This window comes from Eschrichtius robustus, chromosome 6 (assembly GCF_028021215.1).
Source record: "Eschrichtius robustus isolate mEscRob2 chromosome 6, mEscRob2.pri, whole genome shotgun sequence".
Taxonomy (NCBI): domain Eukaryota; kingdom Metazoa; phylum Chordata; class Mammalia; order Artiodactyla; family Eschrichtiidae; genus Eschrichtius; species Eschrichtius robustus.
This window is the reverse complement of record NC_090829.1, coordinates 62,732,664-62,753,038: the sequence shown is the minus strand read 5'-3', so window position 1 is coordinate 62,753,038 and position 20,375 is coordinate 62,732,664. Positions and strand designations below refer to the sequence as shown.

The following is a 20,375-nucleotide window of genomic DNA, read 5'->3' as shown; positions in this document are numbered from 1 at the left end:
ACCACTAGGGAAGTCCTTATATTTCTTTCTTATAAAACTATTACTTTTAACTAAAGTCGCCTGACTTTGAAGAGAAAATGCACTCTAACCCTAATACGAAGAAATATTACATTAATTTTTGTAATAATAGTTACTCAATATTGTATCCAATTTATAAAAAAGTTCAGACTGTCAAGTACTGGGAGTTTTCTTAAAGTGGGTCAGACCAACACTACACTATATAAATAATAATGGCCAATAATTTTTAAAGCACTTCCTATGTACCACTTTCTATGCTGAGAAGCTTAAGGATTACTGCATTTAATAGTTTCAATGGCAAAACCTGTGAAGTAAGCACCATTTATCATAATTTTCATTTTACGTATGAAGAAACAGATTAAATATTGCTATATCCAAACTAGTGTAGATTTTAAAGACATGTTATCTCACAATACGCTGAATTTTAATTAAAAACATGCTATCTCACAATATGCTGATTTTAATCACATTCCAAAACAGTGATAATCAAAATCAATGCCAAAAATGTGGCTTGAGAGCTACGCTATAGTAAATTTATAGAAAAAGTGGAGATGGTGTGGGAAAATAAACATCAGTTTCACACAATGTGAATATATTTAACACTATTAAACAGTACACTTAAAAATGGTTAGGATGGTAAATTTTATGTTACGTTTTTTTACCATACACACCAAAAAAGTTAGCTTTGTTAGAAAAATATTTAAAAGATTCTTGGGGCTTCCCTGGTGGCGCAGTGGTTGAGAATCTGCCTGCTAATGCAGGGGACAACACGGGTTCGAGCCCTGGTCTGGGAGGATCCCACATGCCGCGGAGCAACTAGGCCCGTGAGCCACAATTACTGAGCCTGCGCGTCTGGAGCCTGTGTTCCGCAACAAGAGAGGCCACGATAGTGAGAGGCCCGCGCACCGCGATGAAGAGTGGCCCCCGCTTGCCGCAATTAGAGGAGGCCCTCGCACAGAAACGAAGACCAAACACAGCCATAAATAAACTTAAAAAAAAAGCCCTTTAAAAAAAAAAAAAGATTCTTCACTATAATATTTCTCACAATAGCCAATTTTTGCTTATTCACAGTAAAACACGTTTAATACTATTACTTCCATTATTAAGGCACAGAGATTATTTTTCTACAGTTTATGAATTAAAATCTATAGGTGTTCTAAATCTAGTAACTGTGGCAATGAGAAAAGATCTGAAGCCTTGGTTTTACATCTGAGAACCCCCTCAATCTATATCAGCTTACTTACTTCACCTCTATATTTCATGCTGTCTGTTAGGAAAAAGGTTAGTCTGTGAATATACAAATTGTTTTTTATAAGTAGAGGCAGTCCAACAGAGTCTAACAAAGTCTTTAGCTACCTTACATCCAAAGATCTTTAGGGGAAAAAAAAGTGGAATAAATTTGGTACCCTACAAAGGTTAAGAGAAATTAAAGAAATATGTTGAAACATGCATAGCTGCAAAGACCCTCTGCAATGCCATCTCATAGCTCAGAATAACAGTAACGAAAAATGCTATTGTTGAATCTAGTCTTCACTGGGAGAGAAATTCTAATGATTTGTAATCCAAAACAAATCTCAAATTATATAAAGCAACATGCAGATGATACATATAAATGACTACACTAAGATTACACTTAGGAAGTTTTAAAATATTTTAAAAACAAAAATTTTTGTTAATTATGTTGTAGTTAATATGTAAACAGTCTTCTTACCTGCGTGGCCTTGTCCTTGGGGACATCATTTCATTCCCAAGTATGTGGTACCGTCTTGCTTCATGCAACAACTGATAACACTCAGGAGAATTCTGGATCAGTTGGTCCACCTCAACTGTTTGAACAAAGTAGTTGGGATGCAACAGAGGGAGTCTCACATGTGTCAGGAGCTCATGTAACAGTGGTCTTCTCAGATCAACAGCACGATAGACCCAACGCATGACGGCTTCAAAAACCATCTCCTCTTTGCCAATAACAAGTTCATCACTACAAATATAATCAATAAGTTCATCTTTGTCAAGCTCAAGAAATTCTTCATGCTGGGACACATCCTCGAAAGTCTGTAATGCAAAATTCTTGCATTTTGTGAAGAGTGTTTTGAGGGAATGGGTATCAGCAAAGCGCTGGATTCCTAAGCAATTGCAAGGATCAAGTTGCTCCTCCAAGAACTTGGCACATGCATCACGGAGAACACTAATCTGAAAAAGGCTTGATGTTTCAAAGAGATACTGTACATTCTCTGTAGTGATCTTCACTTTTCCAGTATAAACATACTGCAAAAAACATTCCATAGCTTCAGCTAAAATACCATTGATCTCAACCAACATTTCTCGGCTTTCCCTGTGGTCATTACAAAACATAGCTCTGAAGTAGCTACTACAGGCTGAGAGAACAGCTCTATGGCAAGGAAATTCTTTTCCTTCCACACAAATGATAACATCTGTGAACAAACGACTATCTCGGAACTCATTAAATATCTGGAGTATGTTTTCAGCATGGGATGATCCTGAAGAGAAGTCAAAAAACTCACGGCCTGTCAGAGATTTAGGGTCCATTTCAAAAACTTTACGCTTTGTTGCTGGTGAATCACGCACTCCGAGATCCTCTCTGTTTAGTCTTCGTCCCAATATTAGTACCATTGTTACATCAGTTGACTATATAATTGTTGAGAAATAACTGTTAAGGATATTCCTTATGTGGCTAAAAGTAAAAAAAATTAAACCATTTCAATATGTAGAAAGTTCAGTACTCAACTGACATTTTATTTTGATGTAAACACTACAATAAAATTACACAATCAATATATTTCATACAGGCTTTAGAGCACTATATCTCATTTTAATAAAAACTGATAAATAAAAATTTATACAATTTGAACATTAGGGCTAATTTGCAATAGTACTCCTTAAACCCCCCCAGTTGAAAGGATGCTATGTACGTTGTGAATTACTAATAACCTTCTGTTCCCCTTTTACACAACTGGGTTTCAGTTACTGAATGTAGAGTTAAGTCAGAATGCTGTAAGACACAGAACTTGAGTACATTCAAACCCTAATATAAATGTTTATTATTTTAACATAGCGCTGCTAAGAAGAATTCAGCTATATCTATCAATGGCCTTTAAAAATATGTATGTTGGGGCTTCCCTGGTGGCGCAGTGGTTGAGAATCTGCCTGCCAAGGCAGCGGACACGGGTTCGAGCCCTGGTCTGGGAAGATCCCACATGCCGCGGAGCAACTAGGCCCGTGAGCCACAGCTACTGAGCCTGCGCGTCTGGAGCTTGTGCTCCTCAACAAGAGAGGCCGCGACAGTGAAAGGCCCGCGCACCGTGATGAAGAGTGGCCCCCGCTTACCGCAACTAGAGAAAGCCCTTGCACAGAGACAAAGACCCAACACAGCCATAAATATAAAAATAAATAAATAAATAAAATTAAAAAAAAAAAAAAACGTACGTTGTCTGACCAGTAAGTCCCTTTCTAGCAATCTATCCTAAGGAAATAATCAGGATTATATGGAAAGATTTATCTACAGGTGTTCAATGCTGTATTAATAGAAAATACTTAAAACAACCTAAGTACCCTACAATAGGGGATTAGTTAAACCATAGTACATATTAAGGATGGAACACAGTCCCTGCCATTAAAAATTATACAGACTATTTAATGACATGGGGAAGCATTAACCAGATAGTAAGTAAAAAGCAGATATCAAAACATATGCAAATGGACACAAATACACTACCAAATGTAAAATAGATAGCTAGTGGGGAGCAGCCGCATAGCACAGGGAGATCAGCTCGGTGCTTTGTGACCACCTAGAGGGGTGGGATAGGGAGGGTGGGAGGGAGACACAAGAGGGAGGAGATATGGGGATATATGCATAAGTATAGCTGATTCACTTTGTCATATAGCAGAAATTAACACACCATTGTAAAGCAATTATACTCCAATAAATATGTTAAAAAAAAAATTGAAGCAAGAGTTAGAGCTGGACTAGGGGTATCTGATAAGAATTTTTCTCAGATTCTCCCCATTCTAGGTAGGTCTCTAAGAATTTTTATCTAAAGCAGCTGGGAGACTTATGTAGCTATCTGTATACTACGTAGGCACACATTATAGTACAGATGTATGTTTGTATAAATGTTTTTACTGCTGGAAAAGGAAAAAAAAACACAAAAAACATACAAACAAAAAACATATGCAAAGAGGGGTGCAGTGGATAAGACTCTGCACTCCCAATACAGGGGTCCTGGGTTCGATCCCTGGTCAGGGAACTAGATCCCATATGCGTGCCGCAACTAAGGAGCCCACATGCTGCAACTAAGAAGCTGGTGAGCTGCAACTAAGAAACCCATGTGCCACAACTAAGGAGCCCACCTGCCGCAGCCAAATAAATAAATATTTTTAAAAATATGCAAAGAAAATAGAAAAATTTAAGTATCACTGCATCTAGGCATAGAAAAAAGGAGGCACGTATGTCAAATGATAAGTATTTATTTATCTTCTGTCTTCCTCTATTTTACCCAAAATCTGCACTATAATTATGTAGTAAGAAACATCCTCAAATCTCCCTCAGAAACGGCTCTGAATAGGTAACTGATGGATTGAGGCACTGGACTATAGGTACCAATTCTCTTAAATTTTGATTTTTAAGGTGGTTCTTCTACTCCTACTCTCTTTTCACATCTCTGTAAGTTGATATGTGATCCAGAGTGTATTTGTAATTGGCTTCTACCTCCCTACATTATTTTTTTAATAAATTTATTTTTTAATTTTGGCTGCATTGGGTCTTCATTGCTGTGCGCGGGCTTTCTCTAGTCGTGGCGAGCGGGGGTTACTCTTTGTTGCAGTGTGCAGGCTTCTCATTGCGGTGGCTTCTCTTGTTGAGGAACACGGGCTCTAGGCACATGGGCTTCAGTAGTTGTGGTGTGTGGGCTCAGCAGTTGTGGCTCACGGGCTCTAGAGCGCAGGCTCAGTAGTTGTGGCACACGGGCTTAGTTGCTCCGTGGCATGTGGGATCTTCCCGGACCAGGGCTTGAACCCGTGTCCCCTGCATTGGCAGGCGGATTCTTAACCATTGTGCCCCAGGAAAGCTCCCATACATTTTTGCTTTCTCAAAGTTTAAATGAAAATGTGTTCAGAATGCAAAACAAAATAACATACTGCAAATACTAAGAATTTCCCTTTGGCTAAAAGGGACAAGTAAGAAAACATAAATGAAAAGATACTCTGCTTTCTGTATCCAATAATTTTACTCTATCTGGTATTCGTTATCTGGTATCTTATTGTATCTGTATCTGATAAATTTGGGGATAGCATATTGAGTGAGTTGGATTAATATAAGGCTGATTAAAATTTTATATGAGTTAAAGGTCTTTATATGCTATTTTCTGCCCCTTAATTCTCATGGCTATTTTCTTTGATTGTTGACTGCCAAGAGGTCTTCCACTGCTTTACCAGAAAATCCCGAATTAGAACAGCTATAAAATCACCTGGTATTAAATGCATTCAACAGCAACAAGATACTGCTTTGTACGTAAAAGAGACTATCTCATAGATCTGGGCTATTTCCTTCCAAGAAGCTTTTGTGTGGCTTTTTGGACAGCCTCACTTTCTCTGGACTTTCTGAGAACTCTTCCATGAACTAGTCCACAACAGCACGAATATAAACTCTTTGTATTGATGACAGACTAAATGATTTACACAATTGTGTCTTAGGAATATGAGATGCATTTCAGAGTGTATCCTCTGAGCTTCCAGATGTAATTCAGTAGACTTTAAAATCAGACTGAATTCTTCTAAAAATTTAGCAAATATCAAAGCATCATTATTCCCATCAGGAAAAAGTAGCAAATAAATAGGCAAAACACGAGGACAATGTTTGTTCCAAAGAAATATAATGACTGAAAATAACACCTACATAAGTTAGTGGATGCAAGGGTGACTGGACTCTCAATGACTGACTGCCAAAGACACATAATTTGTCTAGAAAAGATAGTATCCCTTTCTTTCTCTCCCTCATTTCCTTCAGGAGCTTTATTCTTGGAGCTACACTCTCACTTGAAAGGAAGATTTTTAAGAGAAAGATTCTTCTGATTAAGAGTACTCTAGAGTTTATTTCCAACTACAGAACTCATAAATGTTGTAGACCTAGTTTCAGATTGCTAGGTAGATTTAAAAATTACCTGTTTTTGGCCTATGTCCCAGCAAAATGAAGGGAGATAACTTATTTTAGTGTCTTTTGGACTGGCAAAACGGTAGAATAGGGACTGAGAATATTCGGAAGAAGTAGAAAGGAGCGTGTAAACAGTTTATTTGGGGGCTTCCCTGGTGGCGTAGTGGTTAAGAAGCCGCCTGCCAATGCAGGGGACACGGGTTTGAGCCCTGGTCCGGGAAGATCCCTCATGCCGCGGAGCAACTAAGCCCGTGAGCCACAACCACTGAGCCTGCGCTCTCAACTAGAGAAAGCCCGCGTGCAGCAACGAAGACCCAACGCATCCAAAAATAAATTTATTAAAACAAAAAAAAAGAAGTTTATTTGGTAACAGAATAGTCTGTGATGCTGCCTTCCTATCTGATCTTGAGGATAGAATTGTTCCCTGTTATTCTGATGGTCTAAGTGACCCCTGGTTGAAGGAAAATGATTTACGTTTTCTAATAACAATGCTTAGAGAGTTTATAAACATTATAAATATAATACCTTTTTAGCATTTGCTTGATCAAAGCCCCAGTTTTTCCACACCTAAAATAAATGGAAAACAGCAACACATAAATCAGATAGTAATCACTTTATGTATAATTGGCATTATTTACTAATATGTTGAAAGAAGGTTTTAGTAGATTTCCGTTTGTGACTGGTAGTTTACTTCTGCATAGGAAAACCAATCCTGAATAATAATCCTTAAAGCAAATAAATAACTTTATGTTATATCTAAAATAGTTTCCTTATTTATCAACTTCCTTACTTGACAATTTTATCCTGCAGTAAGGTTTCTTGAGTGAAAGATGAGTAAACAAATATTCATGTCAACATCAAGCTAACGGTGGAATTGAGATGAGGAAACATATCCTATGATAACTCTGCATTGGATTTTTGAAGAATGTCTGGTAACTAATGTTTCATCTGAGTTTGGGGTCATTAAATAATTCTGAGTTGGTCTATCAATACTACCCAAAGCAAACAGTTTAGTCATTATATATTTTATATAACTATGAAAGCAATGACAAAATCTCAAGTATTCTGGGTAATTCAGGAAAAAAATTTCAGTTTTAAATTCTTAGTTATCTAGATTATCCATATAGAATCACCATGCTTATCAAGCAATTATCTTAAATCTTTTAGTATATAAATGCATATTTCTTCTGCTTTTTTGATCCTTATAGACTTTAGTACCTGTAGAAACCAACCAATTCAGCACAATTTTTTGTTGTTGTTGTTGGAAGGGGAAGAGAGGCATGCTTAAGAGAGAATACTGGAACCTTGAACTGTACACAGAATACCAATAGTATTTAAGCACAAGTGATTCTGGTTTCTGGCCTAGATATCTATAAATAGAAATCATAAATTCTTAACAAGTTTTGGCAAATTCGAAAGTGGATCTAGAAAACCAAGATATGGACTACTGATTTTTTTCTACATGTATATACAAACACACATCTCTGTACCCTGATTATTGTTTTTTTTGTTTTTTGTTTTTTTAAATCTGCATGCTATTTTATTTCAATTAGAAAAATATTATCCATATAAAATTTGGTCCAGTTTCTTCTCCTTTACCTCTACCATTCAAACTTAAATGCTTTAATTTTACTCAAGTAAAAGCAGAATCATGTATCTGACATGAGAACTAAATAGTTCACATCATTAAATTAATAGTTTAATTGAATTAGGTGTGCTCTTTATTATTTCTCAGGAATAGTAACTCATCTTTCCTACATGCTATTTCCCTTTACTTTTATTTTCCTGAGTAACTATGTAATGTGTGTCTCTTTTCCCACATCCAGTAATATGAGTGCTACAGAAGTGTAATTTATAACATCAGTAACTAGATTCATCATTAATCTTCAACTCATGTTCAATTCCCCTTATTATATGGTATTTCCATAATAACTTCAGATATTTCAGTCAACCTTACACTTTCCAACAAATACTGTAAAAATTAAGACGTTAATTTAAAAACATTATTAAAATTCCAGGCTAAATAACACTGGGCCCACTTAGAGTGATGCTGTCACGAGAGGTCCTTGGACAGCTACTGCTTCAATCTCAACACAGCCTCCTTTGGGCAAAGCAGCAACCTGGTAAGCAGCTCTTGCAGGAAAATTACTCTGGAAATATTGTTTGTAGATGTCATTGACAGTATTGAAGTCGTTTATGTCAGCCAGCAAAACAGCTGTTTTTACCACATTCGTGAAGTCACAGCTTGCTGCTTTCAGAATTTCACCCATGTTTGTAAGAGCCTGTAGGGACCAATGGCCGCTGGGGCTTTCGCGGTGCTGATCACCCTTCTGATCAAAGACGACATGGCTAATCCTTTTCCTTTGCCGCCCCTCGGAGACAATTACCCCATATGCGCTCCTACTCGCATCTCACGGGTCTAAAACATGATTATTGTTTGATCGTGAAGTGAATGTTATCTTGCTTGTTTCCTTATTTGCATAAGTCAATCTAACTTGTGTATACCTTGGTAAAGAATATTTCAACTTGGTCAAATTAGGGGATTGTTAGTCCTAGCTAAGTAAGTTTTTCCCCCAATAAGACAATAAGATCCTGAGCCAATGTAGGAATTCGAGTCAATTCAAGAAACAATTCTAGACAGCCTACCCCCTGTCTGCCACTGGGGTGGTGAATATCGGATTCAGATCCAATTTTAGATGCTGTGGGGTTGGCTAAGATTAGAATCAGACAACTCAAAGATTGATACGAAAATAGATTCAAATTCTCAGTGTTTCTCTAGCAGAAAACACAAATTGTTTCTCTGCTAGAGTGCAAATGGGAATAGATTCTCTCATGACTGATCTAGTCTAGAATTATACCTTAAGGAGTAGAAGAGCAAGGCAATTCACCTGGGCATTTTCTGCAGGTTTTTTAGGTAATACTTACCAACCTAATCAGTAAGGGCTAGGGACAGAGGAGGTCAGTGTAAGAAGTCCAAAGGCGTTATATAGTATCAGAATTGACTTTAGAGTGTAGAACTGCAATCAAGCTTATTTTTCCTTTAGAATGCAGGACCCCTATACAAAGAAACAAGTTACTATTAGCCTTAAGATAGCATGGATTAGTGAGGGGCTTACAAAGACTAATAAATACCAGATGGCAAAGGAAACCAACAACATTTTGACTAAAATGGTCCCTGCAACTTGCAGTAATGAATTGCTACATGCTATGCGCCACACTACTCCATATGCTCAAGTTGAACTTTGAGTGAAGAACAACATAGCAGAAACAGCAAAATTACTAAAGAATAAGAGTTTTATCTTTAAAGATACACAGTAACGCAACAGAAGGAAAGTCAGAAAACACTGTAACATAGTAAATCCATTATTTAAAAATAACTAGGAAATTATATTTAACATGGAACTATCTGAAACCAAGCAGTTTTTTTCACCGCATTTTCTCAAACGCTAATTTATTTGAACCATTCTATTTAATGACCACTTTTTAAAAGTTGTAAATTTATACTCTTCAATTTAAACCTTTACTCTTGGAGTAGTGGTTCCTGAACCAAATTTTACAAATGCAACACTTAAAGTCCAGTCTTCAAGCTGTTATTTTCAACATTTCTAATTTTCTTAATGAAACCAACAATAACATACTTACTCACCATAAGATATCAGAAACGAAAAAAACCCTTAAATTTCTTTGTCTAGAATTATAGCAAGTGATTATCCCTTGCTGACATGAATCTGAAATAGTCAATACATTATTACTTTGATTAATGAGAGAAAGAGAAATAAGAGGTATCTGATGATGAAAAATTTAGGAGTTCTTAAACAATGTGTCAGACTAAACAATTATGGTTCTATAATTGAAAAAGAATACTGTCTTCTCCCAAATCACAGAACAAAAAAATTGAACTTCTCCATTCACTGTTTCTCTTCCTTGCTTTAAAACTTTTGGCTACTAATATTCCCCAACCCCCAAAGGAAGAAAAAAATATTTGTTAATCATCAGGCATCATACTTGATATAAAACTGTCCTATTGAAACTACTTGACATGTAAACTTAATGTCCTTGGTTTTATCTTGCTAGAAGATATCTAATGCATTGTTTTATTTTAAAATCTTAAGACCTGTAGATATATAGTTATGTTTTCTTTTAGCGAAATTGTTTTTGGGGGCTTCCCTGGTGATGCAGTGGTTAAGAATCCGCCTGCCAATGCAGGGGACACGGGTTCGAGCCCTGGTCCGGGAAGATCCCACATGCCACAGAGCAACTAAGCCCATGTGCCACAACTACTGAGCCTGTGCTCTAGAGCCCGCGAGCCACAACTACTGAAGCCCACGTGCCACAACTACTGAAGCCCGCACACCTAGAGCCTGTGCTCCGCAACAAGAGAAGCCACCGCAATGAGAAGCCTGAGCACCGCAACCAGAGAAAGCCCGCGTGCAGCAACGAAGACCCAACGCAGCCAAAAATAAAAAAAAACAAAATAAATTTTTTTTAAAAAATTGTTTTTGGTTCTCTTATTAGAATTAATTAAATCTGCAAGGACATGACCCAGTACTCTGCCACTTGAACAAGTTTGAGATCCAATACTTTACGTGACCTCTCTATGGATAAAAGCGCTTTTAAGTCACAGTGACTTTTATTTACCTTAGTGGTGACACAAATTATTTACAGAAGTAAGTTTTAGAAAGTAAAGAGCAAAGCCTAATGACTTGTAGACATCAATTTAGTAGACTTCAAGATGTGCCAAATGCTGAAAAATTGTAGCCCCTGGGTGACGAATTTAGGCAGTGACAAACTTTAATTTAAAAAAGCTAGTTTAGCTATTGTTTTTAATAGGAGAAAGAATAAGGGTGTTAAAGTGTCAACAGTTGTCCAGTGGCCACATACTCTTTGTTTCAGTCACAACAGAAATAGAATCATACAAAATATATATGCTTATATATTTCATATACTTATGAGGATATACTAGGATATTTTATTTACATTTTTTATACACTCCATACCTAAATATTTATTGAAAAAGGATGTCCCAAATTCCTAGGTAAGAAAAAAGTACATACAGGGACTTCTCTGGTGGTTAAGACTCTGCGCTCCCAATGCAGGGGGCCAGAGTTCCATCCCTGGTCAGGAAACTAGATCCTGCATGCTGCAACTAAGAGATCCCCCCGTGCTGCAACTAAGACCTGGTGTAGCCAAATAAATAAATATTAAAAAAAACAAAAGGAGTATACACAAAAAATAACTGCAGTCCCTCATTTAATGAATAGTATTTGTTTTTCACAGGCTTGACCTTTGGGTTTTAATAAAATGGCAGAAAAACAAAGAAACTAAAACAAAGTTTTCTGAAAAAGCATTAAGGTTTTAGCAACTTGGACAAAAGCCAAGAAAGTTTAAATTAAAGCTGATAGTAAGCTCCAACTCAGAATATTATTTCTTCTTCCTGTTTAGAGACTAAGTCACAGGCTTTGTCTGGATAAGCAGGCTTATGAGTGGTGGTTTTATTTTTTACAAAGGTTAGAGGTTTGCAACTTGTACTTATTTAGAAATGTTAAATGCCTTCAATGCACAAGAGATGAGGCAGTTCAGGATCACAGAAGCTGCTCCTTCCGGCATAGTCATCTCAACTTGAATTTTAAAAATAAATTAAGAATGCATACAATGAGAACTGTTCATAGTCAATTCCTGCTTCACTCTGGGCGCTCAATCTACCTCTTACAGAAATGCACCGTCTTGGGTGAATTCCTACAGATTTATAGTAAAGTAAAATCTGATAAAACCCAAGTTCCCTGTTAAATCACAGATTAGGAAAACCACATCTTCAACACACTGTGGCTAAAATGATTGTTCTTCTAGATTTTATTACTGTCATCATAGAAGAGTGAGCTATAATCCCCCAAACAAGGAAACAACTCATCTAAACTGGGGTATAGAAGAATCTTAACTTTTTTGGGGGGGGCGGGGGTAGGATATCCTCAAGTTATTTTTTTAAAAAATAGAATTCTAATTTTACATCTTAGTCGACAGCAAACAGATTTTTCATCTATTTTACATACTTAACAAAAGCCAACCTCGCCGGTGGACATAAACAGTCTGTAGCTGCGAATACTAAGACGTGATTTTTAAAAAGCTGTTCAACTTTCATCAAATCTTTAACCGTGGTCATTTTAAAGTCTTTTGTCATTTACAGACAGTTCTGGGTGTACTCTGATGCTTTTGCAAATATGTTCCTATAAAAAGGTTTCATCTTCAAGAAATTCATGGAAAAGACTCTGTCAAGTACAGGTTTCTGGTAACTGACTGTACTGCTGAACTGAATGAATAAGCATTTTCAGTACTCTAATGAAAAACTGATGAACTCGGGCTTCCCTCGTGGCGCAGTGGTTGAGAGTCTGCCTGCCAATGCAGGGGACACGGGTTCGAGCCCTGGTCTGGGAAGATCCCACATGCCACGGAGCAACTGGGCCCGTGAGCCACAATTACTGAGCCTGCGCGTCTGGAGCCTGTGCTCCGCAACAAGAGAGGCCGCGATAATGAGAGGCCCGCGCACCGCGATGAAGAGTGGCCCCCACTTGCCGCAACTGGAGAAAGCCCTCGCACAGAGACGAAGACCCAACACAGCCATAAATAAATAAATAATTAAAAAAAAAAAAAAAAGAATGTATCCAACTTAAAAAAAAAAAACAAAAACTGATGAACTCATAAAAGTGCTAACAAAAGATCAAGATGAAAAAAAAAAATTACATGGGACTGAGTGAACTGATGAGGATGAGTATAATTTTTGTGACTTTCTGTTTGAAATAAAAAAAAAAATCCCACAAAGACTCAGAGGCAAAGAATATACAAATCAATTTTCACTGCAAAGTAAAGGAGCCGTTACAGTGGAGGATTACTGGACTGAATGTCAATATTATGACATAGGATGAGTGTGTTTCATGTTTGGTAATTGCAATCATTGTTGCTTTTGTTGTGGTCATCCATGTACAATGCTTGGTGTCAGTCTATCTCTTGTAAAAATAAAACAGTGTGTGTGTGTGTGAAAAAAAATAAATAAATTACAAAAAAAAAAAAAGCGCTGTTCAAGAGAGCAAGTCATTAATCATTAAAATCCACTAACATTAACAGCGAAAGGTCGCTGCCTCAGGGGTGACTGTGAGGCACTCTAAAATGTGGCTTTACGGTCCTTATTTAGCTATTTAAACCTTGTTTACAGAACAGGCAAGAACTTAATTCGCCTGAGGGCTTTCTTCCCACCATCTGGGTAGACAAGGCGACAGGAGTTAAAGAGGGATAATTTTCCGGTCCTCCGCGGGCCCCAAAACTGCCTACAGGCTCAGGCAGAAGCCGCGGCGGCGACCAAAGGATAGCGGGTCAGCTGGACCTCGCTCCCGAGTCCCCCGGCTCGGTAGCGCGCGCCGCCAGAGGCTCCGCTCGGGTCGCAGCTGCACAAGAAGCGAGCGCGCGCTCCCGCGTGTCCTCCAGATCACCTTCAAGGGGGCGGGGAAGAACTGCCTGGTCAAGTCCACCTCGCAACAAGACACCCGCCAATAAACACTCGGAACTCGCCCAGTCGTTCCGCCCGAAAGCACCCGCAGGGCCCCAATCCCCGCCGCGTTAACAGTCTTCGCCCCGAGTGTCCAGAACCTGGGGGCGGGGCCACTAGGAACTAAATTAAGAAACCGAGGCCTGGAGTGGTGGAAAGGAGAGGAGATTAGGCGGGGACTTCGCCGGCGGAACGCCCGCTCCCCCGCCCGCGCCCGCTTCCGGGGGACCTTCTTTCCACGGCCCGGCTCCCGGAGCGGGCCCCCAGGCGAGCGGTGGTAAACAAAGGCTCGCGGGAGGTGGGGGCGGGGGTAACGGTCAGGTGACGGCGCCGAGCACATTTCGCAACTGCTTTAATGGGGAGTCTCTAGTATGCAGCCCTGGGACCCAACTTGGCCCGTCAGTCCTCCCCGTTAAGATCAAACTGTCGCCCCCACCAAGCGGGAAGGTTTGATTTCAGACCTTCGCATTCTCAGCGCTACCTTCGATTAAAAAAGAGCGGCGCTCCGTTCGAAGCCCATCGGCAAAATGCGAGACCTCTCTCCCCAGCCCTGTCCGCCAGCTGCTCCCCGTCCCCCAGGGTGACCCGCACCTGCTACCCCCCGCCCCGGCGGCCATGCCCCTCCCAACCCGCCCCCGGCGGGTGCGCCAGCAGCGCCGCGGTTCCGGGGCGGTAGTGCCAGGAGTTGGGGGTGCCCTTCCTTTCAGAGTGTGGTTGCGGAACCGGGGCTGACAACCCCCAGAGGAGCCCCGGAGACCCCTCGCCCCAAACAGGGGCCCTGCAGCCCCACCCGCAATCTCTCCTCGGACCCCTCCTCTGGCTCCGAGAGGCCGACCGCCGCAGGCTTCCCTCCTGCAGACATCCCCGTGGTCATGACCTGGGCCGCCCCTCCGCCCCCGGCTCTGGCCAGTTCCTCGCCTTTCGGCCGGTCCCGGAGCTGTCATCCCCGGGTACCTCTCAGCGAAGGCTGGAAGCGGCCAGCAGCAGTGGTCAGCAGTGGCGGCCCCCGCCGTACCTTAGCTTCCGGCGGCGCAGCGCTGTCTCCTGCGCCGGCGTCTCCTCGAGCCACCAGTCTCTCCGCAGCTCACAACAAAGGAAACATGTGACCGCCCGGGCCAAAACACTGAGCGTCACGCAACCCTGGCCAATCCGAGTGGGCGCCCCCTGCCCCGGGGGACCCTGGGAGATGTAGTTCCTATTCCGGGGGGGTGGCCGCCCCGGCAGCTTGGATTTCCCGCTATAGGGCGGGTGTCGGATGTGGGGCTTGAGATCCAATCCAAGGGCTATTGACTCGGAAACAGTTTTAGGTAGAGATAGGTTAAGGAACTGCATCCGTGTTAGGAGCCTAGTGGGAAACCTCAGTCGGATGTTTATTGCCACGTCCCTAGGCAAAAGCACATAATCAAGAATTCTCAGAACCCTAGAGTTTGGGAGCAGGCTTAGAGACCTTTTAATTTGACCCCTTGGTATAGAATCGGGAAATCTGAGGATCTGAGACATGAAAGGGACTACAACCCTAGTAGCTAGACAGCGCAGGGAAACTAAATTTCACTGTAAATCTATTACTGTCACCTGTATCATCCGGGTTAACTTTCTATTTTAAAAGTACATGCAAATCAGACAAAGTTTTCACAAATCCCTGTTTTCTGATTCCCCAAAAGACAGTATTATTTTTTTTAATTTAATTTTATTTATTTTTTTATACAGCAGGTTCTTATTAGTTATCCATTTTATACATATTAGTGTATATGAAATAGAGACACAGATGTAGGGAACGTATGGACACCAAGTGGGGGAAGCGGCGGGGGTGAGGGCGTGATGAATTGGGAGATTGGGACTGACATATATACACCAAAAGACATTATTTTATCTTTTTGTTTCTGCAAATATTTTTTTCAAGGTTGAGTACACCTCCAGATTTTGAAACATTTAACTAGTCTTTGGTTTCTGATATCAAAATTATAACTTCTCTCTCTTCCATAATTTATGAATACAGTCATGCTTTTATTAAATAAGAGGATGTGTTCCAGTGACCAGAGGTGTATATAATATAGAAGGCTTGTGTCCAGGCCTTTTAAACAGGCTTTTTAGTTCTCTTTTCCATCTGTTATTAAAAATGAAAATACCTACCATTTACTGAGTTTCTACTAAGCTCCAGACAGAGTGCTAGGCACTTTACGTATATCCTTTAATCTTCATAATAACCCAGCAAGATAGTGTTATAATCCCATTTTACAGGTGAAGGAACTAAGCCACATAGGGGATAAAGATTTGGCTCTCATCACTCAGTTATTAAGTGTTGAGGCTGGGGTTGACACATGTTTTAAAAAAATAGTTATATATGAATATAGGTACATAATTATCTAAAAAGTGTATTTACAAAGTTAAATATTACAAGTCTAGTAGTACAACAGGAGTACCATCTCCCATCCTTCCTCATTCTTCATTCTCCAGAAGCAACCACTTTCAACAATTTGAGCTATTCTGATATTTACATTTATCTTTCCATATAATGTACGGCTATTTCTTATTAAGGGAGCTGTCACCCCTGTCCCCCATCCTTCCAATATCTTACATTTCTGCTTAAATAATTATTTAATGTTTATGTTATTAAGACTATGTATTTATTGCTCAATGATGAGTTAAACAGTATACAACTTCCTTTCTTGGATGGCTTTTCATTTTTCCTTGGGTAGAGAGGCAACTAAGCACCTGGGGGTCCTCAATACCATCATAAAGTTCCAACTCCCTGAGAGAGCATTTAAGGGTCTTCCTGATGCACCCTGGGGCCCAACTCTGCAGCCTGAACACCAGCCTCAGTGAACTTCCCACAGGACTCTTGCCCAAAGGACTCCTGCTGTCTGTCTCCAGGCCATTCCCATCCATATCCTGCTCCCTATGCCTCTTATGCCCCCTCCTCCCCTTCACCCCACTCACTAGGTTAGCTCCTGCTCTTCCTTCCAGGAGTCAGCCTGTGAGTCCTCTTTCCAGGAAACCCTCCATTCATCCTCATTGCCCTCTGGGCTAGGTATCTCCCCTCCTTCTTCCCACAGCAGCCCGTCCTTACCTCCTTCCCAGCAGTTATCATACTAATTGTGTGACATCACACTAACACAGGGGTTAGGGGCTCTCATCTTCTGCGCACCTGAAAATCTGTGTATAGTTTATAGTCAGTCCTCCACATACCCAGTTCCTCTGTATTCTTGCTTCCACATCCACAGAGTCAACCAATCCTGGATGGTGTAGTACTGTAGTATTTACTACTGAAAAAAAAAATCTGCATATAAGTGGACCTTTGCAATTCAACCCTTGTTGTTTAAGGGTCAGGTATATTTACATGCCTTTCCCAACTGCGTATCCTCTGAAATCCCTGAGGTCAGGGATGATGTCTTATTCATTTTGTGTTGCAGTATACCTAGTAGATGTTCAATATGTATCTGTTAACCGGTGAGTGATCTCTACTTCTTGAGGTTAAGGGGACTTGAGAGAAGTAAAATGCCTCCAGACCACTTGGGACACACTTGGACTGGCCTGCATGATGAGGTCCTCAGATTCTCTTGGGGCAGATGGATGCAGGGTGATCAATCACAATTCTGAGAGTGGAAAGGAGTGAGGGGACTCACAGGACAGCAGCCCCGGAGACAGGCAAGGGCCTATTGATGGGTGTGGGAGCTCCTCAGGCAGCCCCCAGAAAAGAGGTGGTTTTGGCATTGGTAGAGGGCCCTGGGAGTTATGCCTACCCCACAAATCAGTGAGCATGGCCGCCTGGCAGCCTTTTCCTCAGCTGGGACTGGAACAGAAGCAGAGGTGTCAAGTCCAGGGGCAATCTGCTGAAATTGAGTCATTGTAATATGATTAAAAAAAAATTTTATTGGAGTATAGTTGATTTACAGTGTTGCGTTAGTTTCAGGTGTACAGCAAAATGAATCAGTTATACATATACATATATCCACTCTTTTTTTTTTTTAGATTCTTTTCCCATATAGGCCATTACAGCGTATTGAATGGAGTTCCCTGTGCTATACAGCAGGTTCTTATTAGTTTTTTATTTTGTATATAGTAGTGTGTATATGTCAGTCCCAATCTCCCAATTTATCCCTCCCCCCTCCCCCTGTAACATGATGTATTTTATGCAGTGTTTACAATCCAGGTCAGTTTGATCATTTGAAGTAGGTAGCTACTGAGGGGAATCAGAGGGTCTTCAGGCCAATTTCCTCTCCTTTCAGGGATATAGTATATTGCTCCATATTCTGTCTTCTTGCACATACCACATGGAAGTTCTTGTTTTGCTCTCCAGAGCATTCATGACAGCCTTTAAGGTCTGAAGGTGGCCAAGCATCCAGAGTTCCTCCAGCCATTGTTTTTTTTCTCTCCAGCCTACTCCTCTTCCCCATGCAGACAACAGTTGGGACATAGTAAAGCATCACTCCCTAAACATACCACACACTTTCAGACTTCCCTGCCTCTGCTCTAGGTCTCTTGCACTTGAAGTCCCCCTGTCCCAAATTCCAGTAGAAATATTGGTCATCCTATAAGGCCCATCTCTGGTGCCACCTGTTCTGATCCTCTCCTCTCTCCCTCAGCTGTTGTGAAGCTGTGCACACCTCCCACATCCTTTATAATGTGACACTAGCACTGTGTTTATACCCAGCCCTTGAATGCAGCTGGATCCTTTGACCAGCTATGGGCTCGGCACATTTGCCCCTTCCCTGCAACAATCCCCAGCTGCAAAGCACTTGATGGACGGAGATTTTACTGAAGGTTTCACAAAGAGAATTATACAGCATCTCACACCGCAAAACTCCTTAACAATTCCCTGTAAACATCTCTGCTCCCTCACCTCCGCTCCTCCTTGGTACCAGCTACTCCTCTTTTCCCACCATACACCCTCTCTCTGGGCCTCTCTCCAGCCACAAGATTGGGGTTCCTGGGCTTCCCTGGTGGCGCAGTGGTTGGGAGTCTGCCTGCCAATGCAGGGGACACGGGTTCAAGCCCTGGTCTGGGAAGATCCCACATGCCGCGGAGCAACTAGGCCCGTGAGCCGCAATTACTGAGCCTGCGCATCTGGAGCCTGTGCTCCGCAACAGGAGAGGCCGCGACAGTGAAAGGCCCACGCACTGTGATGAAGAGTGGCCCCCACTCGCCGCAACTAGAGGAAGCCCTCGCACAGAAACGAAGACCCAACACAGCCAAAAAAAAAAAAAAAAAGATTGGGGTTCCTCCCCTTCCATGTCTCTGCCACCTTCCCCCTAGACAATCCCCTCTACCCTTCCACCCCCCCACCATCTCTTTTTCAGTACTTTGCATTTTCACACTCATCACCTTTCAAACAAGAGAGTTCCACTCTTCAGAAGACAGAGAATACCATAAATAACAAATTATCTCAGCACACTCCACCCCCACCCTGTTTTCCTCCACAGACATATTTAACATCTCAGCAAGGCTGTTACACAATAACTCCTCAGAGTGCTGAGTGAAGACAAGAGTGAACACAATACACTATTTGCTCATGGCACCTGAGCCTCTCCAGTCTTGAGGCCTACCCCTTCCCTCCCTTCTCTGGTGAAGAGAGATGTGACTCATCTCTGCAGCTCTTTTGGATGCAGAGGTCTGACTCTCTCTGACTCTATAGTTACCAGGAAGGCTGTCTCCCCCAACCCCAGACAGTCATGGGCCCTACTAGGCCAGTTAAACCTTGGAGTCAAACACAGTAGCATTAGGATTTAGCAAGGAAAGACATAGTTGGAAAATTTTCCATTTTGAGATCTGGGAAAAAAGGTAAGTCTTCTGCCACCTAGAAGGTGAGCTCCCTACCCCTGCTCCCGAGCTTTTCCTTCTGAAACAAGAAATGTTTCTCTTGGGAGTTGGATGCGTGGGGTGGCAAGGCTTGCTTTGTTCTCGAAACCATCCTTCACAGGTTGAAGTCGATGAGGTGCCAGGAATTGGTACCTCGGTGCCTCGGATCCTGTTTGTGACCAAACTTGCCACACCAGATGCAGGTAAGGATGACTGGTTACCACCGTGAGCCCTGGGCTCTGACTTCAGGGGACTGAGGCATACTGGCATCCTCCCTGCGTGTGATACTGGTCCCTGTTTTTCTCTTCATTCTTCTGCCCCAAGGACATCTGATTTCACCTCCCTCTCTTCTTCCTGATTACTTCCCCAGTAATGAGAATTTAGGTGGCCCCTCTGGTCTCTGAAGAAACCTGATGTTTTGGAAGTTACTCCTGCCCTGACTGCTCTAGGTAGGCCTGATTCTCCAAGGGACACCTCATAGCACCTTGTCACATGACTTGCTGCAGAGCCCTCTCAGGTATGAACACACATGGAAAGTGTCTTCTCCTGCTCATGGCATCTGGTCACAAGTTTAGGCCAGTTTTAAAAAATGACCGTAATCCCACAGGCTGCTCAGCAGTCTGTCCCACAGACGGCTGTGAGTCCACATAGAATTCCTGCTGCTGGTCCCAGCAGACTTTGACTTCATCTCCAGTTTCTTGCCACCCTGTGACATTTAAGAGGCATGTACTAATTCCAACTTGATCTTCCTCTGCTGTCTCTGGCACTCTTCTTCCAAATGCCTGCAGTTTAGGACAACGTGTCTTGTCCGTCTTGTACCTTGTCCATCCCTTTTGCTTGATGGGCAGCCTTCCAAGAATC

The 20,375-nt window shown here is 41.5% G+C and overlaps 1 protein-coding gene and 1 pseudogene across 4 annotated transcripts in view; both read right to left on the bottom strand.

Annotated features, from left to right (window-relative positions):
• KLHL24 (kelch like family member 24) overlaps window positions 1-14,802 on the bottom strand; it is a 36,169-nt gene extending 21,367 nt beyond the window's left edge. Inside the window, exons 1-4 of one of the 4 annotated variants that reach the window (XM_068546314.1) lie at window positions 14,734-14,800; window positions 9,110-9,240; window positions 6,710-6,751; window positions 1,730-2,710 (exon numbers count right to left, since the gene is read on the bottom strand). In XM_068546314.1, the coding sequence (XP_068402415.1) occupies window positions 1,730-2,649 (920 nt within the window). In that variant the 5' untranslated portion in view covers window positions 2,650-2,710; window positions 6,710-6,751; window positions 9,110-9,240; window positions 14,734-14,800. Of the gene's footprint in view, window positions 1-1,729; window positions 2,711-6,709; window positions 6,752-9,109; window positions 9,241-14,672; window positions 14,692-14,733 lie in introns of those variants that run through there. The other 3 variants (XM_068546316.1, XM_068546315.1, XM_068546317.1) reach the window with 3 other exon arrangements.
• On the bottom strand, window positions 7,994-8,627 carry LOC137765649 (2-iminobutanoate/2-iminopropanoate deaminase pseudogene; annotated as a pseudogene).
• Window positions 14,803-20,375: the final 5,573 nt, after the last annotated feature.